This window comes from Ursus arctos, unplaced genomic scaffold, assembly GCF_023065955.2.
Source record: "Ursus arctos isolate Adak ecotype North America unplaced genomic scaffold, UrsArc2.0 scaffold_19, whole genome shotgun sequence".
In the NCBI taxonomy this organism is placed as follows: Eukaryota; Metazoa; Chordata; class Mammalia; order Carnivora; family Ursidae; genus Ursus; species Ursus arctos.
This window is the reverse complement of record NW_026622863.1, coordinates 49973423-49986003: the sequence shown is the minus strand read 5'-3', so window position 1 is coordinate 49986003 and position 12581 is coordinate 49973423. Positions and strand designations below refer to the sequence as shown.

At 57.0% G+C, this 12581-nt stretch overlaps 1 protein-coding gene across 1 annotated transcript in view; it reads right to left on the bottom strand.

Annotated features, from left to right (window-relative positions):
* GRIN2D (glutamate ionotropic receptor NMDA type subunit 2D) overlaps positions 1-11823 on the bottom strand; it is a 30748-nt gene extending 18925 nt beyond the window's left edge. The window contains exons 1-6 of the mRNA XM_026481921.3: positions 11359-11823; positions 7128-7747; positions 3206-3320; positions 2662-2873; positions 2219-2387; positions 1585-1738 (exon numbers count right to left, since the gene is read on the bottom strand). Of these exons, the coding sequence (XP_026337706.1) occupies positions 1585-1738; positions 2219-2387; positions 2662-2873; positions 3206-3320; positions 7128-7747; positions 11359-11823 (1735 nt within the window). The remainder of the gene's footprint in view (positions 1-1584; positions 1739-2218; positions 2388-2661; positions 2874-3205; positions 3321-7127; positions 7748-11358) is intronic.
* Between the last annotated feature and the right edge of the window lie 758 nt (positions 11824-12581).

The following is a 12581-nucleotide window of genomic DNA, read 5'->3' as shown; positions in this document are numbered from 1 at the left end:
ATCTACCAGACACACTCGCACCCACGTGTCTCCTCCTCACACTGCCGCCGGGAGTTCACCGACAATACACCCAAGTCACCACTTCCTTGAGATTCGTACCAGGTGATCTGCCCTCCCCGGGCCAAGCGCAAGCGGCCAGGACTGCCCCTGTCACAGCAGGGTCACCAGCCCGGACTGTCACTGCGGCATCTGGGGACACTCCTGTTGCCTCTGCTGGGCAACGTGGTGGGGCATAAGTATGACCTTGTCACTTCCCTGCTGAAGGCAGGGGCCCCATGTGGTGCATCTCAGGGTGCCCTGCAGAGACCTGGGTGCCAAGAGACAGCCACAGAGAAGCGCTCGGTGAAATACACAGAAACCAAATGCAAAGGAAGAGATGCACCTTGTCCCAGCCTTCCCGCTCCCAGGAGCTTTGCCCGGACTTCAGAGAGCAAGAGGGAACTGACATGAACGACTGCCCTTGGCCTGATATGCACTGCTCCTTCTCTTGTCTCCAAGTTCAGTGAGATCCCTACCCAATCCACCTCATGGCCACCAACCCATCGGGGGCCAGCTTCCTAACCATACCCCAAGTCTGGTTACTCGCCTCGTCCTCACTGCCGTCTTCCTATCCCACCCCCACCTCCTCTCTGCACGGACCTCTGCCTTCTCACGGGCCTCCTGCCTCCACTGCCTCCAGTGGGGTATTTTAAAAGCCTGGATCTGATCCTATACCCCCCCCCCCCACCAGCTACAGTTAAAACCTTGGCCATTGCCATAGAGTAAAACCCAGCTTTCCTACCAGACCCACCAAGGCCCTGCACCTTCCCCCCACCCCCCGATTTCCTCTCAGCCCTTGTCTCCCACCCCCTCACGATCACTCACTGCCCCCTCCAGCCATACAGACTTCGGCCATTTCCCAAATACCCCACACACATTCCTGCCTTGGGGTCTTTGCCCTTGCTGTTTCCTCTGCCTAGAACGGTTCTCCGGCCCAATCTCCAAAGGGGCCTTCCTGCCCTCTCCTGGCAGCACCAACCCCATTCCTCTCCACCTCCCACCCCGGCTTAATTTCTCATACTATTGATCACCACCTCAAGTGATCTTGTCCACATATCGCCTTAAGAGATTATTTTCTGTCTTCCCCATGAAGCCAAGAGCTCTTAGAGGAGAGGGGCTTGTGTGCACAGCGCAGAGCGTGGCACATGACAGGCGCTCAGTAAACACTGAGCAGTGAGTGGAGCCCTTACCATGGGCCCCTATCATGCTAATCTCTTTTCCTCAACTCATATACAGGGGAAGACTTGGGGTTTCTGGGGCCTGAAGCTTATACCATGTGGAGGGTTGTCTTTAAGAAAAAAAGACAAAATGATGAATACGAGGACACAAGGTACAGGGCCTTGAAGAGAATGTGCAAGAGAAGGTTCCTGAAGCTTCAGTTTCCTTGGCCTCATGGTAAAATGGCTTCTCCCATTTTACAGACCGGGAAACCTAAGGTCAGGAGTGATGCCACCTCACCAGTCACACCGCGGGGACAGGCAATACCAGGATGGGAACTGGGCACACAGCTGGCCCAGTGTTGCCGTCCCAGGGGCCCGGGCTCACCGAGGAAGGCCGAGGGGGACACGGTGCCGTTGCTGCGCGCCACCATGACGCTGATGCCCGTCTCCACGAAGGGCACAGAAAAGTCCACGATCTCGGACCGCTCCTCGTTGATGGTGAGGGAGCCGATGGCCATGTCCGCGCGCTGGTAGAACACCTAGGGGGAGGGCGAGGAGGGGGTGAAGGAACCTGGCTGGCTCAAGCGCATAGAAGCGGACGGTGGCCAAAGTCCCGAGACCAATGACAGGGTGAGAGGGAAGGCTAGGAGGGTGACGGGGTGGCGGAGGGGCACTCAAGAGTGGGGCAGGAAAGGAGGAGGTGAGAGTCGGGGAGCCAGGGCGGGAAGAGGTATCCCCAGGACCCGTCAAGCTCCCAGAATAAGCTCTCTGGATGTGTGGGCTCCATCCTCTCGGCCCCGCCCCCTTCGTGTAAGAGGGCCACTCTCCTGGCCCCGCCCCCGCCCCAGGTCCCTCCTTGAGCCCCCCCCCCCAGCAAAGGCGGGTCTGGGGGTGGCCCCACCCCTCCAAAGCCCGGGCTTCACTCCTCTTGGCCACGCCCCTCCACCCAGAGAGCTCCAGCGGCGTGGCCCTGCCCCAGCCCCCCTCCATCCCCCCCATCTGGTGGCGGCGCGCCCCACCTCGCCGATCATGCCGTTCCAGACGCCATCGATCTTCTTCCCGTGCTTGCCGTTGGTGACCAGGTAGAGGTCGTAGCTGAAGCCGATGGTCTGCGCCAGCCGCTTCAGAATGTCGATGCAGAAGCCCTTGCAGCACCGCTTTTCCGGGCGGGGGGCGTCCGGAGGAGGGCTGCGGGGAGCGAGCAGGCTTGGGGATGCTGGGGACCCCCCACTTCAGACTCTCCCGTGAGATGAGGGTATGGAGGGAGAGACAAGCAGCAGCTAAAACTATGGCGAGCGCTTTCTGGGGAAACTGAGGCTCAAAGGAGTTCCGTGACTTATCCAAGGTGACTAAGCTGGAAGGCTCTGCGGGTTCTGAGTTCCAAGGGAGAAGGGGGCGGGGGCCAGGACTGCTGGGCTTCAAGGGATTTTGAAGCCGGAACTCCTGGAGCCGGGGCTGTCACCTGTGGGTGCGGTTGAGCTGGCTCCGGCAAGGCACGGAGTCTCGGATGCAAGTGCCGCTGATGGGGTCGGCGGGCTCCACAATGACAAAGGGCCTCTCCTCCAGCGTGGCCACGGTGAGGTGCTGCGTGTCATCCACTGGCTGCAGGAAGCGGCCGTAGCGGGACCACAGCGGGTACTTCAGGCGGAGAGTCTGCTGCTCCCAGCTGCCCACCTTGGCCAAGACAAGGGGCTTCAGGCTCCGGGGCGGGGACTTTGGCCATCGTGGCCCTCCTTCCTCAAAACCCCGGGCTCTCAGCAGCTTCTCCCTTAGATCCAGGAGTCTAGGCCCCATTTCCCTCCTACCCCTAGGAACCCACGGGTCTGGGCCCCCAATTACTTCCCCCAGGACCTAGAAGTCTGGGCTCCTTCCTCCCTCAGAGGCCAGAGTCCAGGGCCTCAACCCTCATCTCTGTCAGGACCCAGGGGTCTGGTCCCCACACCCTCTCCCTCAGCACCCAGGAGTCCAGGCCCTCTCTCGTGCCCAAGGTTGGGGCTGGGACTCACCACCTCCCAAGTCCTGTCTCTGGTGAGGGAGATGACCACCAGAGAGGGGTTCACCAAGAACCCGTCCTCATTGAAGGAATAATCCCGGTTGTCCCAGGTAATATTCATGAAGTACCTGGCCGGGAGGAAGGGAGGGGACATGTGGGTTCCTGGACTGGACCTAAGTGGCTGAAGGCCTTTCTACTGACCAGTCCTGCCCCCTAGCTGGAATCTCTCCCCCAAGATCCTGGACACCCAAATATTCCTCTTCTTTGTTCAGCACTCTCTGCTCACGACCCAGCCCCCCTGAACAAGGTTGCAGACCGTCAGCCTGAGTTTGAGGCCCTCCTGGAGACCCTGTGTGTCCTGGCCCCGCCTGCCTGTGCAGCCCCATCTCTGATCTCTGCCTCCCCTCAAACTCCTTCCACCCCAAGCCCTTTCTGTACCCCACCAACATTGAATGCAAAGTGTCCCCAAAACATATCTAGCGGTTTCCTATCTCTTGACCATTGTACGTGCCTGTACTCTGTGCCTGAAAAATGCTTTTCTGTCCCTTCTCACCCGGATTGATTCTTATGTCTTCAAGATTCAGCTCAAGTGTCCCTTCCTCTGGGAGAAGCCCCAGAAGGTCTCTGGACTCCCAGACAATCTTCCTGATGCAACGGTACCTGTACCGTGAATGCCTGTCCCCAGGCCCTGGTCACTGCACCAGACCCTCAACTGCCATCCTCCCTCCTCACCCCCCCCACCCTCAGTCCCCAAGTGCCACCTTCCTGCCCCCAGGATCTCTCCATGTCATCCCTCCTCCCCATCACCACAGACCCCCTGGACCTTTGCCCCAGCCCCCTGCCTGGCCCCCAACTTCCATTCTCTCTCCTCCAGTCTGTTCTACACTCCACCCCAGAGGGGTCTTTCTGTACGCAAAACTGACTCCACTTCTTTCCTGCTCATAAACCACCCATGGCTCCCCAGTGCTCTACAACAAAATCCAGCCTCTCAGCCTGGCATTCCAGGCCTTTGTGGCCTGGCCCTGTCTACCGCCACCTGCAGCCTCATCACCCCCGATCCCAATTCTCCCACCTTCATCCACCCTGAGCTGTTGTGGTCCCACCAACCTGCCTGAGTTTTCTCCCCTCTGGGCCTTTGTGCGACACTGTTCCCCCTGCCTGGAATACTATTTTTGGAGAACTCCTAACCACTCTTAGAATCAAATCCAAATCCCTTAGCCTGGCCAGAATGCCATACATGAGCTCGGGCCTACATGGGCCTCACTTGTTTCTCCATAATGCCCTGTCCCCAGCCTTGCTCACTAAGCTCCTGCCACAATGGCTTTGTTTCAGGCTCCCAAAAAGGCAATTCCAGCCCGAGCGAGCGCCTCTGCACCTGCTTTCCCCCCTCCCTTCTCTTCATTCACATCTTCCAACACTTGGCTCTTTTTCTTTGTCCTTTTTTTTTTTTTTTTTCTTACCTCCAGATCTCACCTGCTCAGAAAGACCTTTCCAGACGACCTCACCTAACCTAGCACCCTGGGCATTTCTTATCACATTCTACCTGTTTTATCACCTGCTGGTATTTCTGCTTCATCATCTTGTTTGTTCACTGTTTGTCTCCCCTATGAGATTGTCGGCTCTATGAGAGCAGGGACCCTGTTCAACACCATGTACCCCTGGGCCCAAAGCGGTGCTTGGCACATAGCAGACTCTCATAAAGTCTCATTCAATAAATGAATGAATGAGCCATTCATCCGTCAGGTCTCAGCTTAGATGTCTCCTCCTCTTGGAGACCTCCCTGACCCCACAGGCTGATCCGTGACTGAGTAGCCTAGTTTGGAAGGCTGATTGGGGCCAATGAAATTCATCTTTTGGGAAGATGTTGGCTGTGAGAATTGGGTGGTGGTGGTGGTGGTAGACAGGATGCGATGAAATTATGAGTATCAGCAGACAGCAGAAATTCCGGGTAAACAGTGAGTGCTAAGAGAAGAATTGGACAGCCTCTGGGAGGGGCAGGTCAGACAGAGAGAGAGAGAGGGAGAGGCCAGGGCGGAGAGAGTAAGACAGAGACAATCAGAAAGCGATGAAAGAGTAGCTGGTCCCCAGGCTTGGCCTGAATTCCTGGCATCTGGGTTTCTGTGCGTGTTTATCTTCCCAATAAACCCCCTTCTCCCTTAGGAAACTTGAATGAGCCTCTGCTTCTGGCAACCAGAAATGTCCTGGCGCCGACAGTACTCCTGCTGGTGCTCCCACAATGCCCGGGCCACCTCCATGATTGCAAGCATCACACTGTGTTGTCATTATCCCGTCCCTGTCTGCCACCCCTACAGGACCCTGTGTTCTTTGAAGAGAAGTCCTCGGTCTTATTCATCTCCGTGTTCCCAGCGCCCAGCATGAGCCCTAGTTCCTAGCGGGCGCTCAGTAAGTATTTATGAACGAGGGATGCTTTTCTCACCCTCTTGTCCCCAGATCCTGTCCCCCAAGTCCCCGATTCTTTAATTTTCCTCCCCTTGGTTTTCTTCTCCACCCGTCACCTCTTCCCAGGCTCAGCTCGGCCTCATTTCGGACTCAAACGCCTCTCCTTCCACGGTGCCGTCCCCAAATTCATCAATTTCTCACTGCCAACGCTTCCCATGGTGGTGATGCTGTTTCCCACCAAACCCTGTTCTCTTCTAAAACAACAGTGTGTAAGCCGGGCACACACCTGTCCAGCTAGAGTCCTCTCTTCCCAGTCCTCGCTGCAGCTATCCCAGGCCCCACGCAGGTGAAACCTTCACTCTTAACAATTGGCATTGCGCAGGCGCTAGCCAATCAGAATCGACGTCTAACCAATTTGCATCGACGCGCCCGTAAACAACCAATAAGGCAGCCCTGGCCGCCCCGCGTGCGCCTGTAAACGACCAATAAGGCAGCCCTGGCCGCCCCGCGACATCCCCGCTGTCTCACTTGCCCGGAAGGAAACTGCTTGCTCCCCACTTTCTCTCTTTCCCACTTTCCCACGAGCTAGAATTCAGACGTGCGGCCGACCCCGCTTCCACTGCGCAAGAAAGTGGTGGAGCAACAAGGTGGGAGGGTCCTGGGTCCCTGACTGATCACGTGGAGCCACAGAGCCAGCAGATAACCTGGAACACTCATTTCTGGAATTTTTTTTTTTTTTTTTTTAAGATTTTATTTGTAAGTGATCTAGGGGCTCCCTGGGTGGCTCAGTCGGTTAAGCCTCTGCCTTCGGCTCAGGTCATGATCCCGGGGTCGTGGGATTGAGCCCCGCATCGGGCTCCCTGCTCAGCGGGGAGCCTGCTTCTCCCTCTGCCTGCCAGTCCCTCTGCTTGTGCTCTCTCTCCCTCTAATAAATAAAATCTTAAAAAAAAAAAAAAAAAAAAGTGATCTATACACCCCTACGTGGGACACAAACTCACAGTCCCGAGTTGGAGAGTGGTACACTGCACCGACTAAGCCAGCCAGGGGCCCCTATTTCTGGATTGCAAAATGAGGAAGAACAACTTCAATCTCGTTTAGGCCACTCAATTGTTGGGTCGTTTTGTTACTGAAATTCAGCTTATACTCTAGGGAATCTCATCATACCTGAGGTGCCATCAAGTATAGGGTGTATCTCTGGTTTTATGTACCACAAAGAAAGAAAAAAGTGCTGCCAATTAAGCCATGATAAGCCATCAATCGTAAGGTATAGCTTGATTTCAAAGACATTAAACTGTGGGGGAAAAATTCATATTAAAACCAGGAAATATCATAATACACTCACTCTGTCTTGGGTGCTTTTTCCAAATTACCCGATTTAACCCCAGGCAGGAGACCCAGCTATCTCCATTTTACAGAAAAGTAAACTGAGGCTCTGAGAGGGGACGTGACCCATTTGAAGCTGCTCAGTCAGTGAGAATCCCAGGTAGTCAGGCTCTGGAGCCTTCCCACAGCCCTTCTACACCGACCCCACTCACCTGTGTAGACTCTCCCCTCGGTGGGTGCGGTTCTGGGCACGACAGTCATGGCCGAGCTCGGGCAGGAAGCCATAGTCACGCAGCAGAGCCTGGGCACCTCTGGCCACGACGGCCACACCAGCGGCCACACGCCGGGCCAGGTCATCCCGCCAGCCAGCCGAGCGCACTGCAAACAGGCCGGCAGGCAGTGGGGCGCCTCCTGGCAGAAGTGGGGGCTCTCCAGGAGCTCCTGAGCCTCCGCCTCCAGCCAGCTGGGGCCCCACCATGAACCAGACGTAGCCAGGCCCAGTGAGGCCGGCCTCCTCAGCTGCCCGGAACACGGGCTCGGCTTCTTCGCGGGCACAGAAGAGCAGGCGGATCTGTGCGCTGACGCTGCGGAGCTGGGCGCCCAGCACAGCCTCGCCTGCTCCAGGGTCCAGTGTCAGTGCCCCGCGGTGCTCCCAGCCCACCATGCTGCCATCAGTCAGCACCTCGATGTAGGACAGGAAGGCCCGGTGGCCGGGGGCACGCGTGGTCACCGCTACAAAGGATGTCCAGTCGTACTCCTCCAGCACCTCAAAGATGACCTGGAGCTGCTGCTCTGTGGAGGAGCCCAGCTGCAGGAAGGTGGAGCCCTTCTCCTGTGGGGGAGGAGGAGGATGTCAAGCCTCCTGATGTGGAGACCACAGCTCCCAGCAACCAGTAGGAGCCTTCAGTTTCCAGTGGTCAAGCCAGACTTCATCTCCCAGCAACTGATGAGGGCCTCCCAGCTCCCAGTGGCCACCAGTATGTTACGGCTCTCAATATGGCAACTGACCAGCTGTTCACCAAACCCCTCTCCTTTCCCTGCTTGTGCACAGAGCTAGGCCTGGGTTAGGGTTAGCCATGTGACTGAGTTCTAGACTCATCCAGAAAAGCTCTCCCCCATGCACCTTACTCTCTTCCCTGTCTGAGAACAGATGCAGAGGCCCCAGAAGAAAACTCTGAAGTCCTAGGGGATTGCAGAGCCACAAGAGGGAGAAGCCTGAGTCCCTGAGTCAACACGTGGAGGAGAGCCACCTCTAGTCAGGAAGACCTGTTTGGATTTTATAGGAGTGAGAAACAGCCTCCTATTGGGTTGAGCCACTGAGACTTGGGGGTTTATCTGTTACAGCAGCTAACATTGCCCTAGAAACACACAGCATCCAGGGAGGGAACTACAGTCCCCAGCAACCACTGAGAGGGACTACATCTCCCAGAATGCAATGAGGGTGCTGAAGGTACCGCCTCTCCCAGCAGGAAGCGGCTTTGCTGAGTGGATTTGCCCTTCTCTGGTTTTCCTCCTACCTCCCTGACTTCTTCTGTTTCCTTTGTTGGACTCAGTCAGAATTCTAAATGCGGAATCTAGTCTTCTCTTTTCTTCTCTGTCCTCCCTCCTTGGTGATCTCATCTACACCCCTGTGTTTAAATACTGCCTTCTATGCTATCCAATATGGTAGCCAGTAGCCACCCATTTAAATGAATTAAAATTAAATAACATTTAGTTCCCTGGCTGCACTAACCATATGTCAAGTGCTCAAGAGCCACATGTGGCTAGTGGCCATTGTAGTGGACAGAGCAGATATAGACCATCTTCTTCATTGCAGAAAGTTCTATTACCTGGCATTGAGTATGTCGATGGCTCCTCTCCAGTCACGGTACCTCTCTCCTGAACTCCGGACAGACCTATCCCCCTTTCTACTCAACATCTCCTCTTGGAATTCCAAGAGGCATCACAAAATTAGCATGTCAAAAACAGAACTCTTGTCTCCCCCGCCCCCACTCTTCCAGTCGCAAACCTCTTCCTGGTCTTCCTTTCTTTATTCACCCAGCTGCTCAGCTCCCAAAGCTAAATCATCCTTTCCCTCTCTTTCCCTCATGCCCAATCCAGGCCATCTTCTAGTCTTCTCGGCATTCTGTTCAAAACAGAGCCCCATTCTTCACTACAGCACCATCACAACCGACGTTGACCACTATCTTACTTAGACAGCTGTAACAGCTTCCTGACCCCTCTCTGCTAACATTTTTGCATCTTCCAGTCCATTCTCCATGAGCAGCCAGAGTCATCTTTTCAAAATATTAATTGGATCACATCCCTTCTTGGTTGAAAATTTTCCAACACTTCTACCTTAGAGTCAAAGCCAAAGGCCTCACTTTGGCCCACAGGCCCTGCATGAACTGGCCCTTGTTGCCTCTGTGACCTCATCTCCCGCCACCCCCACCTCTCTGTTCTTCCTCAAACACATCAAGTTCCTTCCAGCTTCAGCCCTTAGCTGTTGCCTCTCCCGGGGACACTCTCCCCCAGCTCCTCCATGCGGGACCTACCACTTCTCATTCCTCAGGTCTAGCTCGGTTGTCACCTCCTCAGGGGGGCCTCTCCTGACTGTCCTCCTGCCTTTCCTCCAGGACAGATTTCGTGATCTGTTATTTGCTTTCTGTCTCTCCATTAGAATGCAAGCACCATTAAGAGCAGGGATCTTGTCTTGTCTTTTTTTTTTTTTTTCCTTTTCACAACTGTATTCCCCGGAACCTACAACAGCCCCGGCACGGAGTCAGCCCTCAGTGAGAAGAGAAAGTGGATTTTCTTCCTAGGCGTGTGCCTGTGGTTCTATGTGTAGGAGATAGGGCAGTTGTCCTGAGCGGATGAGGTCTCCCAGCATGCAATGAGAATCCTGGGAGGACCTCATCCTTGGCGAGAGGAGATATGGTGAGGGCATCACTTTCCCAGTATTCAATGGAGGCACGACGGCCCTGTGAGGACACGTCTTTCTTCCATCCAGAGATACTGAAGGGACTACATTTCCCAAAAGGCAACGAGAATACACTGCGGGCCACAGTTCCCAGGTCACAATAAACAGTGATCCACATTTCTCAGCAGCAACGAAGGCAGCAGGAACCACATCTCTGGGTAGGTCATAAAGGTGGCAGCCAGGGAGTGGTAAGTTCACCTCGAAGGTGACCCGCTTGCAAATCTCTGGACAACTCCCGTCCAGAAGAAGAAAGTTGGCCAGAGGCCCTTCCCAGAGTGCTCTGGACAGGAGAGAACTACGAGTCCCAGGATGTAATTATGACCTAGTCACGAAGCCACAGGTCTTCACAGCAGGGAACTGGTGGAGACTTAGGCTCCACCCACTCAGATGGCCCCATTCGCCCCAGTACCGCCTCTGTTACACTGGCTCCACCCCTAAACAGGCCCCGCCCCTTCTCAGACACCTCCTGCTAGCGGATCTCTTCTCAATGCGTACACCAGGCTTGGTCCAGTTCTGTCCTTTCCTACCAGAAGTCCACTCCGGCTGGTCCCCCTGTGCCCTCGGGCGGAAGGCCTCTTTCCAGGCCACAGCCGGCTCCAGCCTCTGCGCCCTCTCTCCTGCAGGCTCCTGGGTTTGACTTCTCATTGGCTGGGTCTGCTTTTCTGGTGGGCCTTCATCCTCCCAGGCCCACCCTCCGGATTCTCACTTCCCACGCCTTACACCTGGGGCATGCCTCTGCCCAAATCCCACTCCCGGGACTATTTCCCACTCTAGATCCCGCCTCTTTAGTCCAGAGCGTAGGCTCTGCCACCCTCCTGGCCTGCCTCCGCGCCACCTCACCGGTTAGCTCTCCCCTTCCCTGACTGCCCTCACCCCCACTTCCTGGGTGCATGGTTCCTACTCTTCCCCAACCCACCCACGACCCCTCCCCTTCTTCCACACCTCCTATCACCGGATGGCTCTGTCCTCCTACCTAGACCTCTAGAGACCTTGCTCAGCTGGCTGAACACCTCCCTGTCCTTCAGTACCCGGACCTCCGCGTACCCTCTTTCTTGGCCCTCTCCCTGCCTTCCTGGCTCCTGCCTTCTCACCAGACCTCACCCCTTCCTGAACCCCATTCCGTCCTCCCTTGCTGACCCCCAGATCCCACTCCACCCTCAGAGCTGGCCCCCTCTGGTGGGTCCCTTTTTGTTCCCAGTCCCCGCCCCTTGCCCAGAGTCCATTCCCTCCCCTGACTCCCTCCTCCCGGAGACCCTCAAGCCTCCGCATATTCTGACCATAACTGGCTTGCACCTCTCTCACCCTGCTCCTAGGTCAGTCCCCCGGCAGGCGCCACTCGTCCTATAGGCCACGCCCCTTCAAGTCAGCCCCACCCCTCACCCAGACCCGACTCTACCCTCGGACCCCACTCCGTCCGCGAGGCCGACCCTCAGGCTTGGCCCCGCCCCCCGCGGCTGGCCCCGCCCCCCGCAGGTCGCGCGCACCTTGGGCGTGAGCACGAGCGCGGCGCCGCCGTGCACGGCCACGATGGGCAGCGAGGTCTGCGCCGACAGGAAGTCGAGGATGGGCGCGACGGCGGGCGCGCGCGAGTCGTCCTCGAACACGACGCCGTGCACGCGCAGCCCCGACAGCAGGTCGCAGAGCTGCAGCACGAGGCTGCGCGGGTCCGAGCCGTTGAGCACCAGCGCCACCGGTCGCACGTCCAGGCCCGGGCTGCGCACGGCCGCCGCCACGGCCGGGCCCAGGCGTGCCGCCTCGGTCGCGTACGCGGGCCCCGAGAACACGAGCGCCACGTTGAGCGGCCGCGCCCCGCCGGGGCCCCCGCCGGGCCCGGCCGCCCCGCCCGGTCCCGGCGCCTCCTCCGGGAACGGGCTGGCGCAGGCGAGCGCCAGCAGCAGCAGCATCTTAGCGGGGCCCCGAGGGCCGCGGGGGCCACCGGCGCCGCGCATCGCCTGCGGGCCCCTCCGGGCGGCCTCTGGCACAGGAGAGCGGGCGCACAGAGCCGGGGCGACCCCGGGAGCGGAGAGGGACACAAATGAGAGGAAGACACGGAGATGGGGAGACAGAGACAGGGGACAAGATTACCGAGAGACACGGAGAGGAGGAGACACACAGAGGAAGAGACCCAGAGATAGGAAGGAGAGGGAAAGGTTCGGGTAATAGAGACAGGGAGCGACAGAGAGAGAGACACACACAGGCAAAGGGAGAGCCAGAGACAGAGAGAGCGAGGCAAAGGGAGAGACACAGAGACAGGGCAAGTGGAGGTGGGTAATGGGGACAGAGAAGATACAGAGATAGGGAGGCAGGAATGGGGAGGACAATGAGACAGGATAGATGGGTCACAGACCCGCAGAGATGGGATCAGAATAGGAGCGGAGAGAGACCGAGGGAGATGAGAAGAGAGATGAACACAGTCACAGAGAGATGGTCGGAGAGACACATGGCCAGGAATAAGGAGAGAGATGGAAGGAGAAACAGAGACCAGGATAGAGATGCTCAGAGTGACAGAGACAGGGAGAGAGGAAGGAGGCAGAGAGAGATAAGACAGAGTGACAGAAATAGGGAGAGAATGATAGGGAGGCAGGGAGAGATGCAGAGATAGACGAGGAACGTGGGAGAGATAAGAGAGACGAGAAAGTTGGACAGAGAGAGGAAGATGGAAAGAAGCCCAGAAAGACGGAGACGGACCCCACGGCCACCAAGAGAC